Below are 27,982 nucleotides of genomic sequence, written 5' to 3'. Positions count from 1 at the left end.
ACGCACAAGTTCAATCCCAGATTCTACCAAAATAATTTAATTAGAAACACAGGCAAGGGAGGCGGAAAAGGCCCCTTTCCTCACCGGAAGAGCAGAACACACCACAGGGACGAGCCCCTTCGCAGTGCTGAGGCGGGTCTGCTCCATCTGGCCACCAGGGGGCGACCCTGCACAGGGTCCACGTGGCAGAGGTCGCGGCCTCCCGGGTGACAAAGCAAACCTGCCACGGTGGCAGGTCAGTCGGAGCTGTCGCCATCTGGGCCGCTGTCCGGTGTGGGTGGGAGCAGGGGTCTCCGGCGGGAGCGCTTGACCCGGCGCGGGGGCATGAGCAGCCTCCTCTTGAGCACAGCTATGGGTAGGGTGGGGACTGGTCAGAGCACCGCAGCAGGGCCAGGGGTGACCTGGGCAGGCAAGGAGGGCGAGTGCTCACCAGCTACCGTGTCCTGGCTGTCTGCCGTGGGCTCCCAGTAGATGCTATCCCCGCGTCGGAAGTTTCGATGCAACCGAGTGCAGAGTGTGGCCAGAGTGAGCAGCACCAACAGGAAAGTCAGGGCCATGGCAGCCCAAGCGGCCTCCTCCGTGCGCGGGGTGGGACCCCGGGCCACCCGTGGAGGCACCGCTGCCCGAGGGGCTGGGGAAGCCTCCCCTGGACACGTGCAGCTCCCTGAGCTGCTCTGCCCTTTGGGCACTGGAGCCTCTAGCCTGGAGCTGACATTGCGTCCAAGCCCCTCAGACAGCACCGGGGGAGTGGGCACAGATGGCGCCTCATCCCCGGCAGCCCGTGCAGCCAACATTGGCTGCCGGGGCCCCTGGCTCTGCGGGGAAGTGGAGGAGAACCTCGGGCCTGAGGGGGTGGGCCGGAGACCAAGGGCAGCCCGCAGCCCCCGCCTCTTGGCACCACCAGGAGACAGGTGTCTGGGCCCTCCAGTTGCCTCCTCTGCACCAGGGGGCTGCCAGCTCCACAGAGTAAAGGCCAAAGCTGGAGCCTGGGGACAGAGATAGCAGTCACCTTTTACTCTGCCCAGGTAACCCAAGGACCCCACCACCAACCAAGCCCAGCACCCCTCACCTGCACACACCCTCTCCAGCACAGCCTCCCTCTACCTGGCCTTGGCACCAAGGACCCAGAAAGCTCATCAGAGCAGAGCCATGCCTTCTTCCTCTGCCTCCGCCGCCACCTCCTCTTCAGCAAGTGGGCAGCCCGGGCTGGCTCTATCCACGCCATCTCCAGCACCACACCCCATGCTGCCAACACCAGGGGCTAGGAAAGCACAGCTTGGATGAAGGTGAGGAGCAAGCAGGAGGAAGTCTCTGCATTTTCCTTCCCCTGCACATGGGGCTACCGCCTCTGCCAGAGCCAGACAACCCCCTTTCATAACCACTTACCCGCTCTTGAGTAAGGCTAGGGTCAGCGGCCAGTGAGGGCTGGGCCACACAAACGTGGGCCAGGAGGGCAAGCTGGAGCTTCAGCCAAGGGTGTGCGCAGGGGTGGTAGAAGAAGCGGACATCCTCTGCCTAGAGAAAAAAGCATAGAGACACCACACCAGGCCCAGGGCACTCTGAGAATCCCAAGGTCTCCCATCCTGGGGGCCAGCTTAAAGGGATCCTGGGGGTGGCCAGATGACCCACATGCAGGATTCAGGAAAGGACAAAGAGCCCTGGGTGCTGGCAAGCATTCCCTCCGGCCTCTCACCCCTCCTCCCCATCAGGTGCCACCCCTCAAAGCTCACAGCTTTGCTGACAGCAAGCCTGGTTAATGCTGTCAGGCCCCATCGTTCAGCTGTTATTCCTCTGCGCCTGCAACAATGGCTCCACAGGTCCCTGGTCTAGACTAGAAGCATCCCCCATATGGAGACCAGGTCTCCTATTTATTGATTCTATCCATATATTTAATCTTTCCCCCACACATCCAAATGCAGGGCACTCAGGCAACAGGTGCACGATCCCACAACAGAAACACTTCAACTACTATTAATTATTCTTTGAGCTGGCCTGACGCTCAGCACTGTGCCAGATGTTATAGGAGATGCCAAAAGACAACTCCTGGACTCTGCGGGGAACATAAAGGAAACTCAGGGCAACCGAACCAGTGCAAATCAAAGAGCAAACTAATAAAACTCAAAGAGAGTAGTGGCTCACTTATAAGAGCTATGCATTATTATTATTATGCTATGTAATATGCATTACATGAATTTGGAGAAGGTGAATAAGAGCTGGCGTGATCGGGCATGTTCTCGAGAAAGCTGACTCTTGCACTGGGCTTTGGAGGTGGATGGGATGGATGGCAGGAGGGCTGGGCACTACCCACTTCAACTTCAGGTGAGGAGAGGCTGGTGTGGAGAACAAGCAGCAGCAAAGGTAGAGCAGTGGGAATGAGGCTGGAACTCAAGTGTGAGCAAACCAACACAAATGGAGAGGGAACCAAAGATCTGGGGATGTCAGATGAGGCTTATTTAGGCTGGGCCCGAAAAGCTGGGGGTGGCAACTGGTGAGAGGCGTCAGAAAAAAAAAGCCATTGAAGTTTCTGAATAGAGGAATGATTTAATGAAAGGATGTATGAGGGAAGGAATGCATGAGGTTTCTTGGCCTGGAGCTCTTACAAGTTTCAAAAAAAGAGATGTGGGGCACCTGAGTGGCTCAGTCATTAAGTGTCTGCCTTTGGCTCAGGTCATGATCCCAGGATTCTGGGATCAAGCCCCATTATCAGGCTTCTTGCTTGGTGGAAGGCCTGCTTCTGTCTCTCCCACTCCCCATCTTTGTGTTCCCTCTCGCTGTCAACTAAATCTTTAAAAAAAAAAAAAAAAAAAAAAAAAAAAAAAAAAAAAGATGTTTCAAAAGGAAAAACCAAAGGGTCAGGGAAGCTATCTGACCACTGTCAACGAAAACAGAGGTGGCCATGCAAGGTGAACCCAGGTTTTGGTGCCTGGTAACCCCGGGGAACACACTATCTCATACAGCTTCCTACTGCCCCCAAGTACCATCACACACAATTCATTTTAGGCCTCGGGAGTAGGGACATTACTCACATCCCCTCTTAAGAAAACTGGGTCCAGGGACTCCTGGGTGGCTCAGTTGGTTAAGCAGCTGCCTTCGGCTCAGGTCATGATCCCAGCGTCCTGGGATCGAGTCCCACATCGGGCTCCTTGCTTGTCAGGGAGTCTGCTTCTCCCTCTGCCTCTGCCTGCCATTCTGTCTGCCTGTGCTCGCTCTCTCTCTCTCTCTGATAAATAAATAAAATCTTTAAAAAAAAAAAAAAAAAGAAAACTGGGTCCCAAAGGCACCTGAGTGGCTCGGTGGGTTAAGCCTCTGCCATCTGCTCAGGTCATGACCTCAGAGTCCTGGGATCAAGCACCCCCTGGGGGGGGGGGCTCCGCTCAGTGGGGAGCCTGCTTCTCCCTCCTCTGCCTGCCTCTCTCTGCCTACTTATAACCTCTGTCAAATAAAATCTTTAAAAAGAAAGAAAACGGGCCCAGAGAAGTCAGGAGAGTTCCCACAGTCACACAGAAGAGTGGGGGCATGGGTCGTTTCTTTTTAGTCAGAGTTCCCCTTGCAGCCTCCTGCCGCGGGGCAGACAGCTAGCTAGCTACTCTACAGCATTCCTGACACAGCACTGGCAGGGCAGGGGCCCACGGTTCCCTGTCCAGGGACTGAGAACACGGTCTCGGTGGGGAATGGAGCTGGAAAGCCTAAAACGCGGAGCAAGCCTGCAAGGAGCTCACGGTCTCCCACCAAGGAGGGCTCCCGCCTGTACATACCTGCCATCGGCTCCTCCTCTCGTAAGTCACTCTCGGTGACACCTGTGCGGGGGGGGAGGGGTAGGACTTAGAGCAGCTGGAGGACTCCGTGCGGGGGAGGGAAAGAGACAGCAGGCCCCATACCACCGGCTGGGAGGGAGACATTGGCAACTGACGGCCAGAGGAACCGGCAGAGGTCCTCAGAGGATGACTGTGGAGGGCGCAGCCCGGCCAGAGCGGGGCCGGGATGCTCCTCCACACCCCTCTCTCCCACCCCACCACCAGGCTCCTACCTGTGGCGGCAGAGGCCACAGGCCCTCGGGACAACGGGCTCCCACTTCCTCCTCCGGCTCGGCCACCACCTGTGGGTCCAAGGCCCAGAAGAGCTGGGGCACTGGGCTTGGCGTGGGCCCTGCCCTCCCCTCCCAGGCCCAGCCCGCCGGGGGTGGAGGGGGTTACTCCTAGTCCCCTCCACGCGCCCCTCCTTCCAGGACGAACTTTCGGCAAAGCGCTTTGAGATCTCAGGCCGAAGCCTGCTCGGGAGCGCGTCGCCTTACCTCACTAGGACCTAGGAGCCCCGCAAGGGTTGCCAGGAGAAGCAGCTGGGGGGAAGGCGGAGGAGGCGCCATCCCGGCCCGCCCGGGGAGCTGGCGGCCGCGGGGCAAGCCAGGGAGCGCGCGCCCCTGCGTCGCCCCCCGTACCGCCCCTATGCCCACGTAGAACCCGGGCGCGCGCGCTCGTCGTCCCGCCCCAACCCCCACCCCCACCCCCACCCCCAGGCCGCGCGCCCCGACGCTCCAGGCTCGCGCCCCCAGCCCGCGCCTCGCCCCGCCCCCGCAGCTGCGAGCTACTCTCGCCCCGCCTCCGCCCCGCCAAGGCCCGCCCACAACCGCGGACTTGGCGCGCACGCGCCCTAAACTCGAAGCCGGAAAAGTTTTGTGTAGGATCCCGGGCCTGAGTGGACCGTGCTGCCAGACCCGCGGGGAATCCCTCCTTCGCCCGCGCTTTCGTCCCATCGCGTCTCCGCGGCCTGCAGCCTGGGTGGGATCATGGAGCGGGACGAAGGGCGGGAAATGGGATCCCAGTGCTGTGAGTGGCTCCGGAGGTACGCTCCTCCGGCAAACCCGCTTCAGACACGTCAGTAGGACCTGCAACTAGAAGAGGGGCAGAATCAAGAAGTCCGAGCTGCGAGAGGAAGAGAGTCCCCGCTCTAGAGCTTCACCTTCAGTCCATCCCACCCGTGCCCTCGCAAAGAGGGCCCGGACCTAGCCAGAGGAGCTTCGGAGGGTCTCGGGCCTCTACCCTCCCCAGGCCCAGAAGTCCCAAGAAGCCGAAGCCGGGCCTGGGGCCGCTTTGCTCCCCGACGCCCGCCTCCGCTCTTGTCGTTTGTTCAGCGATGGCCGGCGTGCGCTTAGGAAGGCATTTGTCACCGTGAGGTGGAAGATGCAGGGGGAGAGGGAAGCGCCGGCTCGGCTACCCTCTTCCCAGAACCCTTCAGCTTGGCCTGGCTGAGGATTGAGGAAAAATGGGAACTTGGGTGGAGGGTGAAGGTTGAGATGCCCAGCCTCAAACTTAGAAGTAGAGCGAAAACGGGTTATTTCGAAATAAAGAAAGAACGTGACTTACAAGAGGGTTATTTACCCATCCCTCCCTCGTTCCCCTATAATTGCCAGCTACTGAAATGATGAAGGGACTGCAACCCACCCCCTGCCACGGCCCCATCGCAGACTGACAGGCATCCCCGAGCAGGACGTCTGAATGCCTCTTTTCCCCCAGCTTGGGGCTGCTGCTTTGGGGAAGCCCTGCTCAGGGAGCGGTGTTGAGGATTTCCATTAGCTGCAGCCAGGCTCCTGGGAGCCCCCATGCTCCCGGGGTGGGAGGCGGGTTCCGGACGGCGCGCTAATGCAGCGCCGGCAGCAAAATCCGCTGTTGGACGGGACGCCGGCCCAACCCCCGCTGGCCCGGAGCCGGACCCCCCGCCCCGCGGGGCTCTAGTATAGTTGAGGGCGCCCGCAGGGCCGAGACAAACACCGAGGTCAGAGAGCACGTCCGAGCCTGCGAAGGGAGGAGCGGCTAGTTGCTCCGGCTGCAGCTGCAGCGGCCCTGCAGGAGCCAGAGAGCCCGCGCCCGGTGCTGGGGTTTATGCACTTCTTCCTTTTGCTACTTCTCAGCTGCGGCCCCTGAGGGCACAGCGACTCATCGTCTCCCCCCGCAGCTACACACCAAGCGGGGCCGACGGGAGGGGTCGGGGGAGTTGCTCTGATGCTTATCCCGTGCCCCGATCCTTGATCTCCGAGTGTCCCCACTCTCTGCCGCCAACACCCCACTCCTCGGCTCGCTGCCCTCCCCACTCCCTTCCGGCTCGCCGGCGCGTCCTCGCTCCCTTTTAGTGGCCTAGGCTCCTTTCACCTTCTGCTCCAGCTTGTCGCAATCGCTGTACAAAGGGCCTGGGGCGGGATTGGGGGCGGGCGAGGGGAGCCGGGCCCGAACTGGCTGCCTCTGCGGGGCCACGGCCAATCCGGAGCGCCCACCGCCCACCCCCACCCCCGCGCAGGAGAGCCCTGGGCAGCAGCCCGCGGCCGGGCGGAGTCGCCCGCAGAGTGGGGAGCTCGCCGAGGGGACGGCCCCGCCGCCTGCCGCCCTGCTACCTCGCCATGCCGCCGTGGGACGCCGCCCTCGCCCTGCTGGTGGCCGCGCTCGCCCTGCTTGGCCTGCTGGCCCCGCGGCTGCGGCGCGCCGTCGGAGCGAGGACTGTGCCGGCTGCCCGCGGCCAGGACCACGAGGAGGAGACAGACGGCGGAGGTGCCGCAGACCGGTTCAGCGACGGGCGGGAGCCACTGCCCGGCGGGTGCAGGCTCATCTGTAAACCGTCGGCGCTGGCTCAGTGCCTGCTGAGCGCCTTGCGACGCTCGGCGGCGCTGGAGCCGCGCCCGCGCTCCTGGCTCTGCGGACCCCACCTGCAGACCCTCTGCCACTTCGTGCTGCCCGTGGGGCCGGGGCCTGAGCTGGTCCGGGAATACCTGCAGTTAGTGGACGACGGGCTGGTGGCTCTGGACTGGGTCGTGGGACCTTGTCCCCGGGGCCGGCGGGTCACCAACGCGGGAGGCCATCCCGCGGTGCTGCTGGTAATCCCCAATGCGTGGGGGCGCCTCACTCGCAACGTGCTCGGCCTCTGCCTGCTTGCCCTGGAGCGCGGCTACTACCCGGTCATCTTCCACCGTCGCGGCCACCACGGCTGCCCGCTGGTCAGCCCCCGGCTGCAGCCTTTCGGGGACCCGTCCGACCTCAAGGAGGCTGTCACTTACATCCGCTTCCGACACCCGGCGGCCCCTCTGTTCGCGGTGAGCGAGGGCTCGGGCTCCGCGCTCCTGCTGTCTTACCTGGGCGAGTGCGGCTCGTCCAGCTATGTGACCGGCGCCGCCTGCATCTCGCCGGTGCTGCGCTGCCGAGAGTGGTTTGAGGCCGGCCTGCCCTGGCCCTACGAGCGGGGCTTCCTGCTCCTCCAGAAGATGGCCCTCAGCAGGTGGGTGACGGAAGCCGCAGACCGGCAAGGAAGTGGGGGGCGTAGGGGTCTTGGGCTGACGAAGGAACAGCCCTGCATGGTAGCGAATCACATAGGTTTAGGGCAATTTGGGCAGGGCTCTCCGCACACGCTCTCCGAAGCCATCCAAACCCACTAGACAGAACCAGGGAAACAGGTTTAAAGGCCATGGGCAGACTCAGCATTATTATGGTAGAACAGGGACACCTGCCCTGGGGCCCCATGGCCTCGTGTTAGCCCCAGGGTGTCCTAGCAACTGAGCACCTACCTGCCCCACCTGTAAGCAGAGGCAGCGGCAGACGTTTACCACTTAACCCACGGCTTGTCGAATCAGCAAAGAGGGTTCTGGAAGCAATTAGGACTGTCTGCCCAGAATGTTTCCTTATTAGTGTCTGCGCCTAGAGGTGACAGGAATCAGAAATTTGGTGGTATGTGATTTATTAACATTCTCTGGATTTGCATATTCCTCGATATGGATCCCAAAATGTAAAGAATATGTCAACATACTTTTAAAAAATCTCCAAAAGGAGAGCAGTCCACCTCTAGGGTGACAGGTGAGGCTTTGGCACTGAAGAGGCCGAGCGACATTCCCACAGCGAATGACCAGGCCTCAGCTTGCACTGCTGCCTTCCTAGGAGGTGGCAAAATGGGGTCAAAGACATTCAAGCAGAAAGTGTGGTGTGGCAGAAAGACCTGGGGTGTGCAGGCAGACTCACTTCAGTTCAAATCCTAACACTGGGTAGGTGCTCAAAAAGTGATGGCAATGGTAATTTCTCTTCCTCTCCTTGCCCTGTTTTGTTCTGAGAAGGCCAAACCCTGAGCTCAACAGTGGCCCCAGGAGCTGTCATGGCGGCCCAGAACTTCTGGGCCTCTGAGGCAAGGTGTTCTCCTTTGGCTTGATTACCAGTTTCCATTCCCAAATAACAACCACCCTCCCCCCAACCCCCACCCAGTGCTGACTCAGGGCACCTGCTGAAGGATAAGGGGAGGGAAGCGGAGAGGAAATCTGGGCCTTTAGGGTCTGCCCTGCCTATGGAAGTTCGGGATGGAAAACTCAGGGCAAGCCTCTTTGGATGTCTGCTGGAGACACACATCCAGATTCAACTGGCTAAGTCTGGACTGATACGCCCAAAGCACTGAGCTGCCCATCCCGGCCTCCGCGTCAGGGTGCCAGGCTCTCTCCCCGGAGGTGGAAACAGCAGAAATGCCCCTCTTCCCCAGAGTGGTGGCTCTCAGGCTCGCATGTGGGAACTTACCCTGTAAAGTAATTATACTCCTGGCCGCTTCCTCAGCCCTTTCTAGGAATACCTGTACCACTGCTCAAGGTTTGCCTTTATCTGGACAGCATGTTAGCTTGTAAAAAATAGACTGATATAACCTGAAGAAAGATGTTAACCGTCGGGGGGGGGGGGTGTCACCTGCTGGTTTGGATAGTTTGAGCCAGGGGGTTCTAGCAGGGCTTCAGGAGAGGACGGTTCAGGGCATGTTGCCTACAGAGGGTCAGGAGTTGAGGTCAGGAGCAGAGCTGTCACAGTGGATCAGCTGCTGTGAAGTCACTTGCTGCCCCCAGGGTGAGGCAGGCAGACCATGAATGCAGGCCTGGTAGGAACTGTGACACAGCACGAGGGAACAAATGCCCTAAGTGTCCGCCCATGTTGCCAGACCTTTCCATTTCCTTAGAGAACCCAAATATCTGCACTTGATGTGACACCTCCAGGTTTTCAATGATGACAGTGGGGCACCGGGCCTGCTCAGTCTGAAGAGCATGTGACTCTTGATCTCAGGGTTGTGAGTTCAAGCCCTGCACTGGGCACAGACTTCACTTAATAAAATCTTTAAATGATGACAGTGAAACGGAAGTTTAAAAAAGTGTCATACGGCCAAAGGATGCCTCTGGGGCCAGAATCTGGCCTGTGGCCTGTGCCTCTGGCATACCTGTTGTCGGTTCACTTCCTCATGCTTCCCTCTCTTTCCTACCCTCCCTGCCCCTCGGCGTGCTGCCAGGTATGCCTCGGCCCTGCAGGACGCCGTGGACACCCACAGGCTGTTCAGGAGCCGCTCCCTTCGGGAGTTTGAGGAGACCCTGTTCTGCCACACCAAGAGTTTCCCCATCAGCTGGGACACCTACTGGGACCACAACGATCCGCTCCGGGATGTGGACGAGGCCGCGGTGCCTGTGTTGTGTATTTCCAGTGCCGACGACCCCGTGTGCGGGCCCCCGGACCACTTTCTGCCCGCGGAACTCTTTCACAGCAACCCCTACTTTTTCCTCCTGCTCAGTCACCATGGAGGCCACTGCGGCTTCCTGCGCCAGGAGCCCTTGCCAGCCTGGAGCCACGAGGTCACCTTGGAGTACTTCCGGGCCTTGACTGAGTTCTTCAGAACGGAAGAGAGGATGAAAGGGCTGAGCAGGCACCGGGCTTCGTTCCTGGGGGGCCGGCGTCACTGGGGGACCCTGCAGAAGAGAGAGGCCTTTCCCTCTTCCAATCTGGAGGAGATCTTTAGCTGGAAGAGATCATACACGAGGTGAGGGCCTGCCTGAGAATAGAGCTGGGCGTGCAGAGTCCTGAACCAGCTGTGAGGACAGAAGGGGGGCCGCACTCCGGGACCTTTGTGGCTGATTCGGCCCCTGTCTTAGACTGGTCTGTGGAAGAAGGAACTTCCAGGAAGCTGGTGCTGAATTTATCCTGAGAACACTCCTGCCCCAGGCTTTGCTCAACACATTCCAGCTCTTCCTGGTCTGCAGCTGGGCTGTCACTGTCATGCTGTCCTGCCACTGACCTCATAAGCCAAAGAGGAGCCCCTTTGAGTCTATGGACTCTTGAGAAAATGCTCTGTGACTAGCAAGGGCTCTAGAAAGAATGGGTGTATGTGCGTCATTAGAAAGCTCTGTCTCACATAAATCATCAGCTCTCTGACCCTAATTCTTGAGCCGGAGCCACTCAGTGTGGTGAGGACAGGATGTTTGTGTCTCAGTCCCACTTCCCTCCTTTGGTTCTGTGGCTGTGGCTCTCCGCTGACTTCAGAGCCGTAGGGCTGCGTCAGTCTTGCGTGAGTGTGGGAAAGGTGGCCGAGGCAGCAAGTGCTGTGCTGAGACTGGGCTGGTGAGGACGACAAGGTACAGAGAGCATGTGTCTGTCATCTGGAAGGCTGAGGTCCCGTCTTCCAGACGAATCCTGCAGGTCTCTGCTGGGCTGATCTGGGCCTTCAGGCTAGGACTTCAAGCCTAGGGAGATCTTCGGGATGATTTTAGGAAGAGGGAGTCCTCGAACACAGGGCCTGCCAGCCTCTCAGGCACACTGGCTGCTCCTCCGGGACCATTCCTGGGGATTACTCCAGAAAGTCCCAGCCAAAGGTGTTTTTCTCCTGCGATGCGGGCTTCTTCTAGGTGGTGAAGAGTATAAACCTGCTATCTGTGGTGTTTTATGGTTCGTTGCCTTCTTCTCTGACACTACTACCAGCCTCTTCCCTTCCAGGGCCTGGAGAGACATCTGGGACAGAGAAAACAAAAGTTCCAAGAGGTTGGCTAGCGCTTACTCAGTGATTTACGAATATTTCACATTACCACGCTTTTTCTGCTCCATTTATTCGAAAGGCCATCCGTGTCGATGTAGAAAAAGGTTCTTCCTGGAGCTGGTCACTCACTGGTGGGTTTATGGTGTTTGGTTTTATGAGGAATAATCCTGAAGATCAGAGTAAAGCAAAACATGCCACAGACTGATCCCCACATCCTGGTTTAAATTAGGCCATTAACAATATCATAGGAATCTAGTTGTATGTGTGGCTATGAACTTTGCCCCAAAGTTTTATTTTAATTTGTTATCAAGAAAGACGACACCTGTTTTGACAGGAAGCCCCCTGCTGGCCTCAAGACAGCAAACCAGTTTTAAAGAGGAGAGAGGTTTATCAAAAGCTGTGTCCTATGGCTCAGTATGAGGAATTCCAGGGACCATAATTTCAGATTTGGATCATCTTAGTCCGGCTGTGTTCTAGATAAAATTGGAAGAAACTCCGAACTATCCTAAAATCTCACCTGAGATGCAGAGGACACTCAATTATATCTGAGGCACATTATCCTGCCATGAAAAAAATCACTTCCCTCCTTTGTTTCTTGCTCCCCTCCTCCACGTTCCCCATCTGGTAGTCTTTCACCCTTTCTGAGCAGAAGTAACTGAAATCTAAAGCCATTCTGCTGCTCGTTTACAGCCCGTGGAGAGGGCTTGCTGAGGAAGAATTCCTTACATATCTGGCCACCACCCCCCTCCCCAGCATTTGGTACAGTAAGGATTTCAGTTAATTAGGATGCTGCAGCTGCCCTGCCCCCCATGCAGGACCCCAGGATCATTCAGAACTGAATGAACTGCAAAATGGAGAGCAGCCCAGTAGGTTTTAACCTGTTGGGGCTTATGGGGCCCCAAGGGCTGAGCTCTGGATTGTTCCTCTAGGCCAGATACCATGGGACTCTGGTTTTTTAAGGTAATAGCTTTTGGAGAAATTGTGGTTGGTTTTCTTTTCCTTTTTTATAAGAAAGCAAGCCTGCAGGGGTGGGGCATGGTTATGTACACGTAACATTTTTCTTTCAGTGACAGCCCCAGCTTCATTCATTGCCTTGGACCCACAGCCCTAGTACCTAGACCCTAAGGTATTTCTCCTCTGTGTCCCCTGTGCCCCCTGTGCTTATAACCTGTCTCAGGAAGCCACTTCTTTCTCATCTTTCCATTATTACTTTTTCAGCAAAATTTGCCAAGAATGTGCAGTTCCTGTTCAAGTAGGTTTGGGTGACCCTGAAGGAATCGCCCGTATTCACAGCTGATCAGACAAAACCAGTGGGAAGAACCCCAGGCACACTATCCTGAGACAATATGTGACCTTTGAACAAAATCCCAAGTTATGCGTTTGAGGAAACAAGAAGCAAACAACAAAATAAAACTAAGACCACCCAAAGAAGAACCACTGAGTTGGTTTTCCAGGTCTCTTAAGAGCCCTAAGAGATCCTCACAGGCCTCATTCACTTGCTTGCCTTCCTTTAGGTCTCTTCAGTATTTCTAACCACCTTCAAGTCTTTTTTTTTTTTTAAAGATTTTATTCATTTATTTGACAGACAGAGATCACAAGTAGGCAGAGAGGCAGATGGGGGCGGGGGGTGGGGTGGGGAGCAGGCTCCCTGCCGAGCAGAGAGCTGGATGCGGGGCTCGATCCCAGGACCTGAGCCGAAGGCAGAGGCTTTAACCCACTGAGCCACCCAGGTGCTCCAAACCACCTTCAAGTCTTAAGAGATAAAAGCAGCAGCAGCCCCCAAAACACAATGGCTTGGAGGAGGTATGATGGAGTCCTCTGTCTCCCCCACTGGATCAGTATGCAGGAAGCAAGGACTGCCTCTGAAGGCTTCTGATCTCTAAGACCTAACACTGTGCTTGCTATAACTTCATTCTCCTAAGAGAGTTAGTATTTTATGTTCTTTATACATAGGTTTCTAGGGTGGCTTCGCCAGAGACAGTATGCACAATGAAGCCCCAAATCCTCACTTTGAGGAGATACCATCTCTGTTTCTTTTTTTTTTTTTTTTTTTTTTTTAAAGATTTTATTTATTTATTTGTCAGAGAGAGAGAGAGAGAATGAGTGCGGGAGAACACAAGCAGGCAGAGCGGCAGGCAGAGGCAGAGAGAGAAGCAGGCTCCCCACTGAGCAAGGAGCCCGATGCGGGACTCGATCCCAGGACTCTGGGATCATGACCTGAGCCGAAGGCAGTGGCTTAACCAACTGAGCCACCCAGGTGTCCCACCATCTCTGTTTCGAGTGAAGGTATCCTTCCTACGACTTGAGTACTGTTAAAAAAAAAAAAAAAAAAAAGGCCTTGACACAGGAAGTATCAGTTTGGCTTTATAGTTAACCTCAAAATTACCCCAGAGTCAGAAGCTCCTCTCTACTTATCTTCCAGCCAGACCACAGATGTTCTGTCAGTCAACCATCCCTGGTAATGCCCAGGTATCTTCCTTTAGAAATGAAGTTTAGCATGAATTCCTCTCCCTGCTTAAATAAGCAGATACAATTGGCCACTTGGGTAGAATTTGGTAACAATGCCAATGAGTATTTGTGATTCTTTCACAACCCACGAAGGATGGCATCAGAAATCTTCCCTAGTTCTCATCACTGGCAGAGACAAGATTGAGAAGTTATACACAGAGAGTGTCTGGAGACGGAGTGAAGACCTCAGGAAGCAGGAATTCCCACATCACTGGTAGGACACGCAAGCCTGTTTAACCGCTGTTTGGCACACATCACGGTGTGGACGTATGCCAGGAAATAAGGGTGTCCTAAATGAGTTTTCTTTTCTTTTTTTTTTTTTCAAGTAAGCTCTATGCCAAGAGTCACATACTCTCCTGAGCCAGCCAGGCACCCCAAGGGTGGCCTAGATTAGGTAGAAGTTCTCTTCTCATTTTGGGTGAACCAAAATAATGCAGATGAGCTTGGTGTATTATAAAGACTTTTGGTTGGCTTGAGGATCAAGATCACAGACCTGATCCAGATTCTGGGAGTTGGGAAATGACATAAGATTTTAATGAAAATTGGGGCACCTGGGTGGCTCGGTGGGTAAAAGCCTCTGTCTTCAGCTCCGGTCATATCCCAGGGTCCAGGGATCGAGCTCCACATGGGGCTCTCTGCCCGGCGGGAAGCCTGCTTCCTCCTCCCTCTCTGCCTGCCTCTCTGCCTACTTGTGATCTCTGTCTGTCAAATAAATAAAATCTTAAAAAAAAAAAAAAAAAGATTTTAATGAAAACAACCTTGCTAAAGTGACCAGAGGATGTTTTAAAATGTCAGGAAGAACTAAGAGTTTTAAGGAACTCTTAAAAGACACTATCAAAAATAAATGTCTCTAGCCCCTCCACCTCCAGCCTTCTTGTGTAATGAGGTAATACCCTAGTACTTACCACTAGTGTGGTTGAAAAAAACTTCTCTCCCAACGTGTTTGCTTCTGAATAATAAATCGAATCGCAGTCTCCCTGCAACAATGGAATGTCATTATTTTTTGAATCTCCAGAAAACAAAGGCACTGTTTGTCTTCTGAAGTCCTCTGTGTACTGAGCTATACATGCTTACCTGCCTGCAGAGTGAACAGAGCCTCCCTGTACATTCTCTATTCACCGGCCGTTGCTTCACTTCTGTACATCTAGCTTTGTGTCTCCCCACGCTAACCAGTGGCAGCTCTGTTTAATCAACAACCAGGCCTCCTGTTCTGGGCTAATAATTTCCCAGCAAGCTCAAAATTCCCTGATCATCAGTGGTACCCACATAGAGATATTTTCCACTGAGCAATTAGTAATTTGGGCATTGAAAGAGAGTACTGAAGTAGCTTGGAGATGTGGTGGATTCCAGTTTCTACTTTATCTGTGACCTGTGTGTCTTTGGGAAAGTTATTTTACAAGTTGTTCCATATGAAAAGACTGAGACTATAAATAGGCCCTAATTTTTAAAGGATTATTTATTTATTTACTTGACAGAGAGAGAGAGCGAGAGAGCGAGATCACAAGTAGGCAGAGAGGCAGGCAGGGAGAGGGAGAAGCAGGCTCCCTGCTGAGCAGAGAGCCTGATGCGGGGCTCGATCCCAGGACCCTGAGATCTTGACCTTAGCTGAAGGCAGCGGCTTAACCCACTGAGCCACCCAGGTGCCCCAGACCCTAATTAAAAAAAAAAAAAAAAGAAAGAAAAAAGATTATTTTAGAGAGTGAAGAATGTGGGGGTGGTGGTGGAGGGGATATAGAGGAAGGAGAGAGACTCCCCACTGAGTGGGGAGCCTAACATGGGGCTCAATCTCAGGACCTGGAGATCATGACCCGAGCTGCAATTAAGAGGAAGCTTAACCAACTGAGTCACCCAGGCGTCCCAATAGGCCTTAATTTAGGATATCTGTTAGGATATAATGAAATAGTAAAAGTAGGTGAGATCCCATTCTTTAAGTCTACTTAGTTTATCAACTGGAACTCAAAAGATAAGGTGGCATCTGCTTTCAGATCAAAATGTATTCTCCAATTCTTATAAGGCCAAGAAGTTCCAGTCATTCCACTGCAAATTTGGGAAGGGCCTACATGAGCTGGGTTCTGGTTGTCCAGTTGAGGGCAGACTCACCCCACCCCCTTCTCAAACATGTGTACACATACACATATTCAACAACCTTGTTGTAGCTAACAGGGTTCACACTGGTTCATCTGTTCTGCTGGCCAAAACCCATTTTCCTAGTTCTTAGAAATGATGGTCAGAGAAGACATGGCTTTCAAATCTCACCATTATTAGTGATGCAGCTAAAGACCAGCTAAAGGCCATACTTTGCCTTCTCCTAATCCCATCACTGGCTGAGATGACAGTAAATAATGCCCATTTTAGACTTCATAATGTAAAGGATGGTAACAAAAGGGGAAAGAATTTATCTTCTAAACTGCTCTAGTACTCACCTCTGTGGGGAAGCTATGCACATTAATCTAAAAATGGAAGTTGTTTATTGCATAATCCCAACGCCCTCTTCAACTCTGTCTCCCTCTACTATTAAAAACACATATTTGCAGACATAGTAGCAATTAAAGTCACTCTACAACACATATAGGAAAACACTGCCCTGCAGCTGCTTCTTTGAGATGTAAGTGATAGCATGGGTTTATCACCACTGGGGCTGTGGAGCTGCCAAATGCTGTGGCAAACTTTTATTTATATTCAAATATTTTACAGTCAGGATAGGCTTTGACCCCTAATTTAACTCCAAGCATCTTTGATGCATTTAGACAATGACAAATTAAACATTTGTTTTGGGTTGTTGATAGGGGATACAGGCATAGAAGTACAAGTTTTACCATACTTTCCTTCCATGAGTCTGAAGAGCCCAAATGTAGGGACAAAGCAGAAAGAAATCTTGTTTCTTAAACCTTTTTTGAGTTGCTGCAAATTCAAGGTAGGATGTTGGAAAGGCTGGTGATAGGCAATGTGGGATCTAATCTTGGCTCTCCCACTGGCTGCTTAACCCAAGCAAATTATACTACATAGGGCGCCTGGGTGGCTCAGTGGTTTAAGCCACTGCCTTCGGCTCGGGTCATGATCTCGGGGTGCTGGGATCGAGTCCCGCATCGGGCTCTCTGCTCAGCGGGGAGCCTGCTTTCCTCTGTCTCTCTCTGCCTGCCTCTCCATCTACTTGTGATTTCTCTCTGTCAAATAAATAAATAAATAAAATCTTTAAAAAAAAAAAATTATACTACATAACATGTTAATCTCAAAATAGCTCAGTATCACCACACTAGGAGTTAAAAAGCTATGTTAAAAAATTTAAAGTGCTTTTCCAGAAAATATTCAATAAAACAGGCAATACTTTTTTTCAAAATGACACTTAAAAACGTTCCCAACTAAAAAAACATTAAACTCCCTCTCCCCAAATCAGCCTTCTTACAAAAATAGTCACTTTAACCGTGTTTTAAGCAATGGGCCTAGATTAGTATTTGTCCCATACAGGGGCAGAAAGTATGATGATTTTCAAATCATCAAAAGGTGAGATCATTGGGGCGCCTGGGTGGCTCAGTGGGTTAGGCCTCTGCCTTCGGCTCAGATCATGATCCCGGGGTCCTGGAATCGAGCCCCGCATCGGGCTCTCTGCTCTGCAGGGAGCCTGCTTCCTCCTCTCTCTCTGTCTGCCTCTCTGCCTACTTGTGATCTCTGTCAGATAAATAAAGAAAAAATCTTTAAAAAAAAAAAAAAAAGGTGAGACCACCTTGTGACGTTTTTACAAGGTTCAGGAACTGCATACATTCACGTATCCATGCGTGCGGAAGAAGCTGGAGTTCTACAGACTAGAACACTGGTCTTACTGAAGAACTTGCATCAAACCACTAGAACCTAAAGTAGAATCACCTCACACCTCCAACACAACAGGCCACTTCATTTTCTGGGCAGAGTTTGAGGCAATTAGGCTAGAGGGTTCATGTTCACATCAGGGACTCTACTCTTACCTGTACCTTACACACTTCTGTAATAACGCCAACATCCAGCATAGTGCCTGAGACTATCCAACAGTCACTTAATCGAAATATACTTTATTACTGAAATAAAATTACTTAAAAAAGCTGAACAGACACTCTGTGTACTAAAATTACTTTATTACAGTTGATTTTTTTAAACATTTCCTTTGCTATGATACAAAGGATACTTACAAACAAAATATTACATATGACCTTGTTTTCGCTCTTATGTTCTGACAACTTGGTAACAGCTTTAAATGCACAATCTATACAATTAATACAGGTTATATATGAACTATAAGGTATGTTGAACCAGAAGAATACTGACAATATACTGTACAATAAGCCTTACCAGTTAGTGCTGCGGACCATTTCTACCAAAAGGAAAATGCACATCTGTACAGTCACCTTTACCAGCTGGCGCTGACAGTGAGGGAGAGGCTTCTTCCCCATTGCAACCCTTGATAAGCCTCCACTGTGGGCGTCTGTTTGGTCCGAAAATTGAGAGGACTGTGTGTATTTAAAATTAGTCATTGGTAAAGTGGCAGAACATCACTTTCAACATGATAATCTCTCACACCAAAATATCAGTCCTAGTTTTAAAAGACCACAAGTCCTTTGTGTACCACAAAAACCCTACAGGCTCAAGGGCTTTGGGAGATGAGAAGATGAAGGCTGCCAAAAAAGGAGGCAAGAAACCAAGCCAAAATCTAGGTCTTGCAAAATCGTCATTTTTCCCTTCACCAAAGGGAACTAGAAATGTACAAATTCATTGATGAACCTCAATGATAACGTATCAGTTTAGCTGATAACCCTCATTTTATCTGGACCCCTGACTTGTGGGAATAACTGAAAGAGATTGTGAATAATACATACCACTTTTAGAAAAGAACTTCTTGCTTAGTTAAAATATTCCCTTCAGCCACCAAAGCTGGTCCTGGGCTAGTACAGGTGTGCATTCATCTCTCAATGGTCTACTCAGAAATGATAAGGTTACAGCTTTTTTTCTTTTTTCTTTTTTAAATAAAAAAAGCAATTGACTGAAGCATTTTTTTTCTTTAGGTAAATAGCAAAAATAAAAATAAAAACCAACCCTGGCATTTGCACAAATAATGCAAATGGAGCGATATGGCCTTTAAGGTAAGGGGTTAGTAGAAAGGAAGAGAGAAGTGAAGAAAATTCAAAGAAAACAATGTATTAACTTTTCTTTTTAAAAATTTCTACAATACATGTGCAAAAAAATCATGCTGGTTGAGGAAAACAAAGGGAAATGAGTATATAAAACTAAAAACATAAATAATATGTTTGGATGACTGGTGAAAGCAGAAACCAACCTGGGTTACAAAAAGGATTATACATTCAAGATGCTCTTAAACCCAGTGGGATAACTTATGTTAAAACTGTGTTAATAGTTAACGTTAAAAATCTCAAGTTTGTTTTTAAATCTTCACAATACAAGCAAAGCTGTTTTAAAATATACACTATACATATTTCTCAAAGTCTCTCCAACCTCATTAATGCGCATTAGGTTATCTTTTTCATATACTAAAACAAGGGGGTTCTGAAAGCTGGATTGCTCAGAGTAACCCATCCATTATTTAAATGTCTTAAGTTTTAAATGGGTTAAAAATTTTAGCAGACTTACATAAATAGGATTTAGCAACACAAGTGTTAATTTAAAAAACTCTAAAGCATTTACAAATTATCTGGTTGGAATTGTCTGGGAAAGTTATGTGCACTATTACTTTAAAATGTTATTTACATCAGACCATTGCTTTTGTAAAAATCTCTAAAAGATAAAAAACAAAACTAAATAAATTTGGAGAATTAACCTATTCTAAACTAGCAGAGAAGGTCATAAAAGGAAAGGTAAAATCAGAACAAAATTGTTTTCTAATAATCCCACATATCCTCTCCACTTGGATTTTGCCCTATGAAACCACCTGCAACTCCTATTAGGCTCATATATCAAGTGTCAAGATAATGTGGTAAAATATATCTTGTCAGATAAATTACTGGCCTCAAGTGGATTTTTTTTTTTTTTTCCAAAATTTTCCACCTTGTATCTCTGGCTTGGATTATTTTAGAACACATATATGTAACTAATTGGTGGGGCACTCTAAGTAGGCACAATTCCCATTTAATGTGGAATAAAAGGTGTAACACATAAAATGTTGGGGAGAAGGGGTGGTGTTTCTCTGATATTATGAAACGCAAGGAAGCACATTTGGAATGGGCACCAAAAAAGAGCTATCTGGCAACACACCAGGGGCAGCCAACATCTTAATAAACTAAACACAGTTGTCTACGACAAAAAGGGGGTTAGAAGGGTTTCAGGACCCGCAACCCCTGTTTGATATGTGCCAAACAGTCACATGGACCAGCCAGAATCTGAAAACATTAAGCAGTTACATCTTTAAATCACATAATTCACTCCATGACCATGTGCAATTTATAATAACAATAATGTTCATGCTGAGGCAATGTATTTCAGGGCTCAGAAGAAGCAAAATGTGCCACTGAGAGAAACCTGTTCCCACACGACTGGTCTTCTTGCTTTCAAGTGGCCCTAATACATCTTTGAAGCTAAGCCAAGCCATGCAAAAGCAAAGAATACACACTTTTTGTTAACAGCGGTATCTCATTTCTAAAACTCCACCGACCTCAGGGTTGCCACTGAAACACAGGAGTACTGAATGCACACAAAAGAGGGCTCACGGATTTTTAAAAATGCATTTCCCTCGTCTGTGTTTACCAGCCTTTCACACCTTAGGCTACAAGGCATTTCAGAGAAAGGTTTAGTGGGGATAATGACAAAGGAACATATGTAATTCTGGAAATAGGAAAAATGCCTCAGAAACGGGATCAATGTGCCAGCAGTTAGCATAGTTCATTTCCTTTGAAAATTCAGCTACAGAGCCCAATAAACAGTTCCAAGCCATAGTGTTATCACCTGCATAATTTACATAAACATTAAAACTCTTGCACTTTATAGACAAAACACACGTCTGTAAACATGGCCACTGGGGGGGGAGGGAGGCTCCCTACCTCATTCATGATTGAAAACATGTAATCATTATATTAAATAAAATGACTTTGCTTCAAAAGATGTAAAACCTGACCAATGATTAAGCTTCATTTTCCCCTGTTTAACAACATTTAAGCATTAATTCTAAAAATGTCCCCTAGGATGGTTTCAGGATTAAATGCTAGGACCACAACTGGCAATGACATCAACTCCTCTCTAGCTGGCACAGACTTAGAAACTTTAGTACAAAAACAAAAAAAGTACAGAAACTAGGTCAATTTGTTAGCTACATATTTACAGATAATTACATGATTTTTCACTCATAATTGCTAAAAAACTATGAGTGAAAAGGAAACTGTGCAGGCTGAATTACCCGTACTTTGGGGGGAATCCATGGGCATCAAGACACCCTTTTCATTCATTCAGAAGTCTCAACTTTTCTCCACTTTTTCATGACAAACTACCTACAGATGTCCAGGTTGGTACACCCAGTGGGCATCCTGTTTCAGAGAGGACTAACTTTTTTCTCTATTAAAGAAGAATCTCTCGTATATTTAAAATCAAAAAATAAACCCGAAGCAATCAGAAAGACACATACATACACACAAAATAATATCTCTGAAACTTCAAAAAGGATTGCTGGGAAACAAGTTAACAGTGATGGTGACATAGTAAGTGGCTCCCCAGTTTTAATTCTCTGCCTTTATTTTCTTTAAAGGATATCTATTTTTGGGTGGATGGGAGGGAAGTGCAAGTTTAAGAAACCCACAACAGGCAGATAAGGTGCATACTAATTTATATTTTCTTACAATCTAAAAGCTATCATTAAGCCAAATGGGTTTTCTTCCCTTGTGTGAGTCAAATTTTGGAAATCTGAATATAAACGAGGGAAAAATTAGTCAACATGACTTTAAGGAGACTACCAGAATTCAGTAGAAAATATAAATGTACATTAATGGAAGAGTTCTCAGCTTCACTTTCTTGCTCTAGACAGTGTTTAAATAAAACTTACTTCCTTACAAATTAATAGTCATTTCCAATGTAGACCTATTGTGGTGATTTCATAAAAGTGCAGACAACATAACCACACACACAGCAAAATAGACTTCAATCAGTAGTCCTTGCATACAAGAGGCAAGTCTGCTAAGTGTACAGCACAGTCTTCATGAGGATGGGAAATTTCCAGTTCTTAACTAGGAGTGAGTGAGTGCCTTCTCAAAGGCAATGCTACAGCCTGGTTGGGGGCACTATCACGTTAGATAAGGGAAAAACAAAACAGAGAGAATTCATTTCTCTTTAATAATGATCTGTATTTTGGTAAGCAGCTCAAAAATGACAGCCCGAGTTTTGGCTTTGCTCCTTAGAGAAGGTAGTTCTCTAAGAAACAAGAACCTCTTCTTCCATTGTTAATAGATTCACACTTATACGCCTTAAATATATTACTTTCTGACTCAAATACACACTAAACACTTCACATTGTGAGCATGGGACAGAATGCAGGACCATATAAACCTCCCAGGAAAGGCTTGCTGTGTTGGGCCAAATCTGTGCTTAATAGCAGTGGCTCAGAAGGGCTGGAAGGTGCACGAAGAACTTACTATTAGCAAGCAAGAGGAGGCAGATCAAGGGAGAAAGCCCCACACCAATACCGTATCCTTCTCTCCCAGTGGCCATTTCCTGTTGATCTCACAGTTTAGGAGAACCTTAAGATGCTTTAGCAGTAATTCCTTTCTTGGCTGTTTCAGTCCTTAGCAAAATTTGTAAGTATTAGTATCAGCGGAGTAAAAAGGGTAAGAGGATCAATGGCATCGCTCCTAAAAATCACGTTTAGATTGCGCACATGGAGACTGTGACTTCCTGGTTCTTTTCATCATCTTTGCAGAGGAATCACCACCAGTGTTTTGAACTTCCACGGTTCATTTCTCTCTGCATCACTTATCTTTTATTGCGTCACAACACAAACTCACAGAAACACTGACTGGCTCCTTCCCCAGCAATATTTTACTGGATTGTAACTTATGGTTCCACATTTACTTAACTTTCTTACCACCCACACAAGTGCTAAGAAGGGAGTAAAAAAGAAAAGATTGCATCTAATGATCACCTTCTCATAAATATCAACCCAGCATACTCATTCTTAAGAAACACATGCATTCTTGCCTTAACTGAGGACTGAAGTAACAAACAAAATAACAAAACCTTAAGTGCCCTGATGGAAATGTACAGTATGAGTTACATCCACCTATCTACACACACATACAGACACTCATATGTATATACAATATATACATACAAATGATAATAGCTATACCAAAATGTGCATATTTAACACAGTTTTAAAAAGCCAGTAGATCATGGTATAATACAATTTATTTTCACTAGTGAATGGCACACATGGAGAAATGCAAAGGAGGTGTTTCAAGTACAATATTTTTCACAGGTGAAAATAAACAGTATTATTCCAGTGTCCAACACAATGTATTCTATAAAAGTTTAAAATGCCAGACATTTAGTACTTAAAGTAGTAGAAAGTTACTAAAGTCTGCCTTATGGTCTGAAAAAGATACTCATAGAGTTTTCAATTTTTGGATAGAGGGTGAGGAAAAATAGGAGGAAGTGTCCAGGACAGTTTTAGTGTACTCAATGGTCTTGACTTAAGTCTAGGCAGCTGAAAATCATGACTATGCTATAAAGTTCGATTCACCAAAAAATCCTTGGCATTGGATACCAAGCATATTATACCTGTGGGGGTGGTTCAAACGCAGTACTATTCATCTCTAGGCACAGAAATGACTAAAAAGAATGGCAGCTCTAAATAAAAGTTATATTAACACATTTTCCAGCTAACATTATCTTTATCAATGAAAATACTTTCAAATACTAAAATTTGGGGTTAGAGCAAAGTTTAATAAGAACAGAGAAAGTATGTGCAAAAGGAAGGGAACCCAATTAGCAATAATATATTTCAAAGTATGAGGTTTTGCATTTTTAAAATGCTAACTTTAAAAAAAGGAGAGACAGTGAACACAGAAACATTTTACTGCCAAGTTCTGGATACCAGATATAGCATTGCAACTTTCTGATATGCTGGACAAATTTCCCATACTTTTTATTTTCTTAAATACATATATATCAAGTGAACACCAACACTGGGGAGGAGGTAGTATTAATTTGATCAAATGTTGACATTTGTACACCGATTCAGAAAGTGCCTGCTTCTTTCTCTAGGATCTCTCAAAACCTTTCCAATTTTTCTGCTACAAGCTTTACTCTTTGATGATTCCTACCATATATGAGATTCCTCACAAGTTAGATCTTACAAACACACACAAACCAATTAATTGGAATTATTTTTGCAAACTATAAATATTTTAATTAAAATTAACTTAATGGAATAATCCAGTATAGTCATGACCTACATGTAAAACTGGTTGCCACACAAATCAAGATACAAAGCCCTACTGGATAGACATTTGGAGTCAGTATTCAATTACAATTTTACAAGTATATATGAACTCAGTAACTCAATTTGACTAACTCAAGTCTGCAAGTAGACTTTAACATGTATCACTGGTAGTGATTTTAGAGAGTTATGTATACAAAATTGATTTGCTCCCCTAATGCACCCCTCCAGTAGTACAGATGGGCCAGCCTGAATAGTTTTTTTAAAAGGTATCAAATTTCATCACATTTTTGGACATTTAATTAATTTTAAAAACCTCTCCTATCATTTTCCTCCAAACAGGTACATTTCTCAATTTGTTAGAAATACTGTATATTTTAATGCAAAAAAAGATATTGAGAAAATTAAAAGCCCCTTTCATTAGATAGGACAGGTGCATGTTATGTTCACTTAAAAACTGGTAATCTTGAACATGGCCAAAAGGGCAATGTATCCAAGTACTACCCGAAACACTGCCTACAACTGAGTGTGAATTCTACTGTTATCTTGGTTTTAAAAAGATTTACATTAAAATATTAATTTTTCTTCCAGTTACCTTTAAATGAAATGCCAGAAACACCTAGAGGGAATTCATGGAGATTAAGCTGACGCTGACATACGTGGGGGAAGACTTAAATTTGGCTGACAAAACCAAGATTTCAACAGTGATAGATTACTGTTTGGTCATTAGTCAGGTCTAGGTGAAGAGTACCATTGAGAGGGACTTACAGAATTCTAACTTGGAGCCCTCTGACCACATGAAAAGTAGGACCCAGAGTTAGCAGCAAGGGTTCTTCAAGACAATTGGGGAGGGAGCAGGACAATAACTCGTAAGAAACGCTGATCTCACTGGAAAGGACATTTTTTTCCTTCAAGTCATACTCATAGCTCCTTACCCACCTTCAACTCAATTTCCACACTGGCTGTGGAATACCAAGTAACATCTGACTTTTAGCACTGGGCTGATCCTTCATTGCAAAACACAAAACAAAACAAAATATGCCCCTCTCTGGGAAAAAAGTTAGCTTTTGTTAAGAGATTCCCTGACTACTATAACTTAACCTTTTTTTTATTTTTTCTTTTTTTTCTTTTTTAATTTGCCAAACTTGCTAGTTCCTTTTCAGTAGTACTTTAGCACTGAGGCTAGAGACTTCTGGAAGTGGTGTTTCCTATTGTGTGATGTTAACATGATGCCACATGGTCACTAAGTCTCAAGGAACTAGAAGTTTGTAAAGTATTGCAGCAACAAAAACAGCCAGGAAAAAAAAAAAAAAAAGGACCTGCACATGCAGCAAAATCTACAGTGGTGATAGGATTAGTCAGCAGCTGGTAAAGTCATTGGCTCAGTGACTCCTGGTTCACTATGGCAACTGCAAATTTAAATAATGGGCTATTCTACTTGTAAACAGGAAATCCCATAAGCCAAAGGGGGGGTAATCAAATTATGTCTTTGTAGTGTGATGAGAATTCCAATGGATGGCAGTTTGCAAATATGGCATCATTCAAATGCCTCTGGCATTTGACTTGTATTGGCTACATGTCTTTGTTTCCATACAAAGTAAAAGTACTGTCTGGGGTCTTGGGAGTTACAGAGCTTAGCTAAGATGAGATATCACAGTATAAGCAACAAAACATTAGAATATATAGGCTTCATCTCCTCACTCTGCTGCTGAACATACCCACCACATGAACTTTCAAGGGCCTCTCTCACTCTCTGGTCTCCCCTTTGAAGGCTCACAGGTTTGTTGATACAATTCCCACATAACTCAGTGATCTCTTGAACACCTCCATCTCACCATGCCACAAAGAAGGCACAATTGAACGGACAAAACGATAAACAAAAACTGACAAACCTATGCACCACTCAGAAAAAGAACTAAGTTGTTTTCTACTCTGAAAAAGTCAATGCAACCCTTTAGTGTTCATGGATTTCCACTTTTTTTTACTCCAAATGAGGCTGAGAAGTCAGACCAATTTAATAAAGAAAATACACTGATGAGGGGGATACAGGTGTGTTTCCATAATCACTTGTTTCAGCATATGCTGCCTGCTGTGAGTGGCTCATGAGAATCTGGGGTATGCAGACAGGCTTTCCATCTTATCCCAAATTTCTTAGGCTATAGTTGCCCCAAAGTGATGACTCAAGCCACTATGCTGCATTCTATTTTTTCCATGTTCAGTAAATACCCCCAATCTAGCCAATCTTTTTACATACACACATCAATTCCCCTTTTCAAATTTTTTCCAAAAGTTAAAAAACAAAACAAAACCCGGCAGCCAAATACTATGACATCCCAATTAGTAAACACAAACCAGAATGCTTTACAAAATGAATATACCATATGCACTCAGCTCCCACACTGTAGTACCCAAGTGAGGAGGCTGCTGTGATGATGTCTGTAGGCAGTTTCTTTTGGCAGACAGCTCCAGCGGAATTGCCACTCTCAATTATTAAGTTATGTATAAGACATGTGTGACCCATTGGATATTTGTGAAGTGACACTCGTGCTTCTGCTCATGCCCTGCTCTGTCCGTCCCCCAGAAGCTGTCCGCCTCAGAGCCTGAGGGCTATTGCGGACTCCCATACTGCTACCTCGGGGTACCCCTTGCATTGGCCCTGAAGGGTGACCCCATGGCTGGGGTCCACCTTGCATTGGATGGCCCCAAGCTTGTTGTGGGCCACCCATGGGATGACCCCAGTGAGGTCCTGGACCTCCAGTAGGATTGTGAGACCAACCAGAAGCTCCCGGGTAGCTGTGGCTAAATGCCTCAGGGGAGAGATTGGAAAGGACCATGTTACTAAAACCTAGTCTCATGCTTTCAGAGTCAAAAGCCTCAATTTCTCTGGCTTGACGCTCCAGCAGACTTCGTATTCGTTCTGTGCGTTCATTCTGCAAAGCCAACATCTCTTCTTCAATCTGTTTGGGGTTGAGGGAAAGAAGCAAAAAGAAAGCTGATATATTTTTAAAGATCTATAAACTAAGGAAGCAATAATAACTCAGCTTTGAAGTGAATCAAAAAAAGGTTCACTTTGCTACTTTATGGATGTACATTTAAAAACTGAAGTGGGTAGGATACGCACCTGGATGGCTCAGTCTGAAAAGCATGCAACTTTTTTTTTTTTTTTTTTTTTTTTAAGAGAGACAGAGAGATAAAGAGAGGGGCAGAGAGAGAATCTTTAGTAGTCTACACCTAGCACATGGTTCAATCTCACAACCCTGAGGTCATGACCTGAGCTGAAATCAAGAGTTCCAGCCCCATATCGGGTACAGAGATTACATAAAAATAAATAAAAACTTTCTAAAAATTCTATTAGAAAACTTAAATGTTCTGTAGGAACAGGACATGATTTATTTATATTTTTTAAATGTGCACAATCCGGGGCGCCTGGGTGGCTCACTTGGCTAAATGTCTGCCTTTGGCTCAGGTCGGGATCCTTGGAAGAAGCCCCCAACAGGCTCCTGGCTCAGCAGGGCATCTACCAATCCCTCTGCCCTTCCCCTTTGCTCGAGCTCTCTCTCTCTCAAAAGAAATAAAATCTTAAAAAAAAAAAAAAAAAAAAAGGATCAGATCACGTTCTTTTTAAAAATTAAATCAGACGACTTTATTTTTCATTTGACTGCAGTTGGTTGTTACATTAGTTTCAGGTAAAATTAAGCTCTTTTTTAAAAGTAGGCTCCAAACACAACACGGGGTTCGAATTCACGACCGTGAATTAAGGTCATGTGCTGTACCGACTGCAAAGGCAGGAGTGTCTGGCTGATTGGTACAACATGTGACTCTTGATTCCAGGATCATGAGTTCAAGCCTCATACTGGGTATAAAGCCTACTTTAAAAAAAAAAAAAAGAAAAAAAGGCAGCGGTAATAACCTCTGCTGAAATAATAAATCAAGGCTATTATGATCAATGGCGACTAAATCTATTAGGTAAAAAGTTGAATGAAAAGGAAAATGGGGAACTAGCCTTATCAGACATCCCATAATATCACTCTAATAAATATGAGGGGCACCTGGTGGCACAGTCGGTTGAGCATTTGATTCCTGGGTTTTGGCTTAGGCCGTGGTCTCAAGGTTATGAGATCCAGCCCTGTAGTGGGCTCTGCGCTCAATATGAAGTCTCCTTGGGATTCTCTCTCCCTCTTTCCCTCCCAGTCGTGCTCTATCTCTCTAAAAAATAAAAAAATAAATCTTAAAGTAACTATGGTACTAGTGTGAAATAGGCAATTAGTAAAAGAGAAAGAGAAG

The 27,982-nt window shown here is 47.6% G+C and overlaps 3 protein-coding genes across 8 annotated transcripts in view; 1 reads left to right on the top strand and 2 right to left on the bottom strand.

The window, feature by feature from the left end:
• Positions 1–21: 21 nt before the first annotated feature.
• TP53I13 (tumor protein p53 inducible protein 13) lies at positions 22–4,496 on the bottom strand. 3 transcript variants are annotated; one of them, XM_059148074.1, is made up of 7 exons: positions 4,292–4,495; positions 4,028–4,096; positions 3,756–3,797; positions 1,387–1,515; positions 1,070–1,261; positions 431–986; positions 22–349 (listed from the first exon to the last, which is right to left on the bottom strand). In XM_059148074.1, exons 1-7 carry the CDS (start codon positions 4,361–4,363, stop codon positions 237–239), a joined length of 1,173 nt encoding a protein of 390 aa, XP_059004057.1. In that variant the 5' UTR covers positions 4,364–4,495; the 3' UTR covers positions 22–236. The 3 variants fall into 3 exon arrangements, with proteins under 3 accessions (XP_059004057.1, XP_059004058.1, XP_059004059.1); XM_059148075.1 differs by having other exon boundaries at positions 1,154–1,261; XM_059148076.1 differs by lacking the exon at positions 1,070–1,261 and having other exon boundaries at positions 4,292–4,496.
• Positions 4,497–4,677: 181 nt separating this feature from the next.
• Positions 4,678–10,197, top strand: ABHD15 (abhydrolase domain containing 15). Its single transcript, XM_059148077.1, has 2 exons — positions 4,678–7,257; positions 9,280–10,197. The coding sequence occupies exons 1-2, from the start codon at positions 6,389–6,391 to the stop codon at positions 9,803–9,805; spliced, it is 1,395 nt and encodes a 464-aa protein (XP_059004060.1). The 5' UTR covers positions 4,678–6,388; the 3' UTR covers positions 9,806–10,197.
• The window catches only part of TAOK1 (TAO kinase 1), a 175,277-nt gene continuing 156,602 nt past the window's right edge, over positions 9,308–27,982 (bottom strand). For 2 of the 4 annotated variants that reach the window (XM_059148069.1, XM_059148068.1), the window contains one exon: positions 17,389–26,655. In XM_059148069.1, coding sequence (XP_059004052.1) covers positions 26,194–26,655 — 462 coding nt within the window. In that variant the 3' untranslated portion in view covers positions 17,389–26,193. Of the gene's footprint in view, positions 10,767–10,928; positions 10,959–14,204; positions 14,277–17,388; positions 26,656–27,982 lie in introns of those variants that run through there. The other 2 variants (XM_059148070.1, XM_059148071.1) reach the window with 2 other exon arrangements.

Source organism: Mustela lutreola, chromosome 15 (genome assembly GCF_030435805.1).
Source record: "Mustela lutreola isolate mMusLut2 chromosome 15, mMusLut2.pri, whole genome shotgun sequence".
Classification (NCBI taxonomy): domain Eukaryota; kingdom Metazoa; phylum Chordata; class Mammalia; order Carnivora; family Mustelidae; genus Mustela; species Mustela lutreola.
The sequence above is the reverse complement of the archived record's forward strand: the minus strand, read 5'-3'. Positions and strand labels throughout refer to the sequence as shown.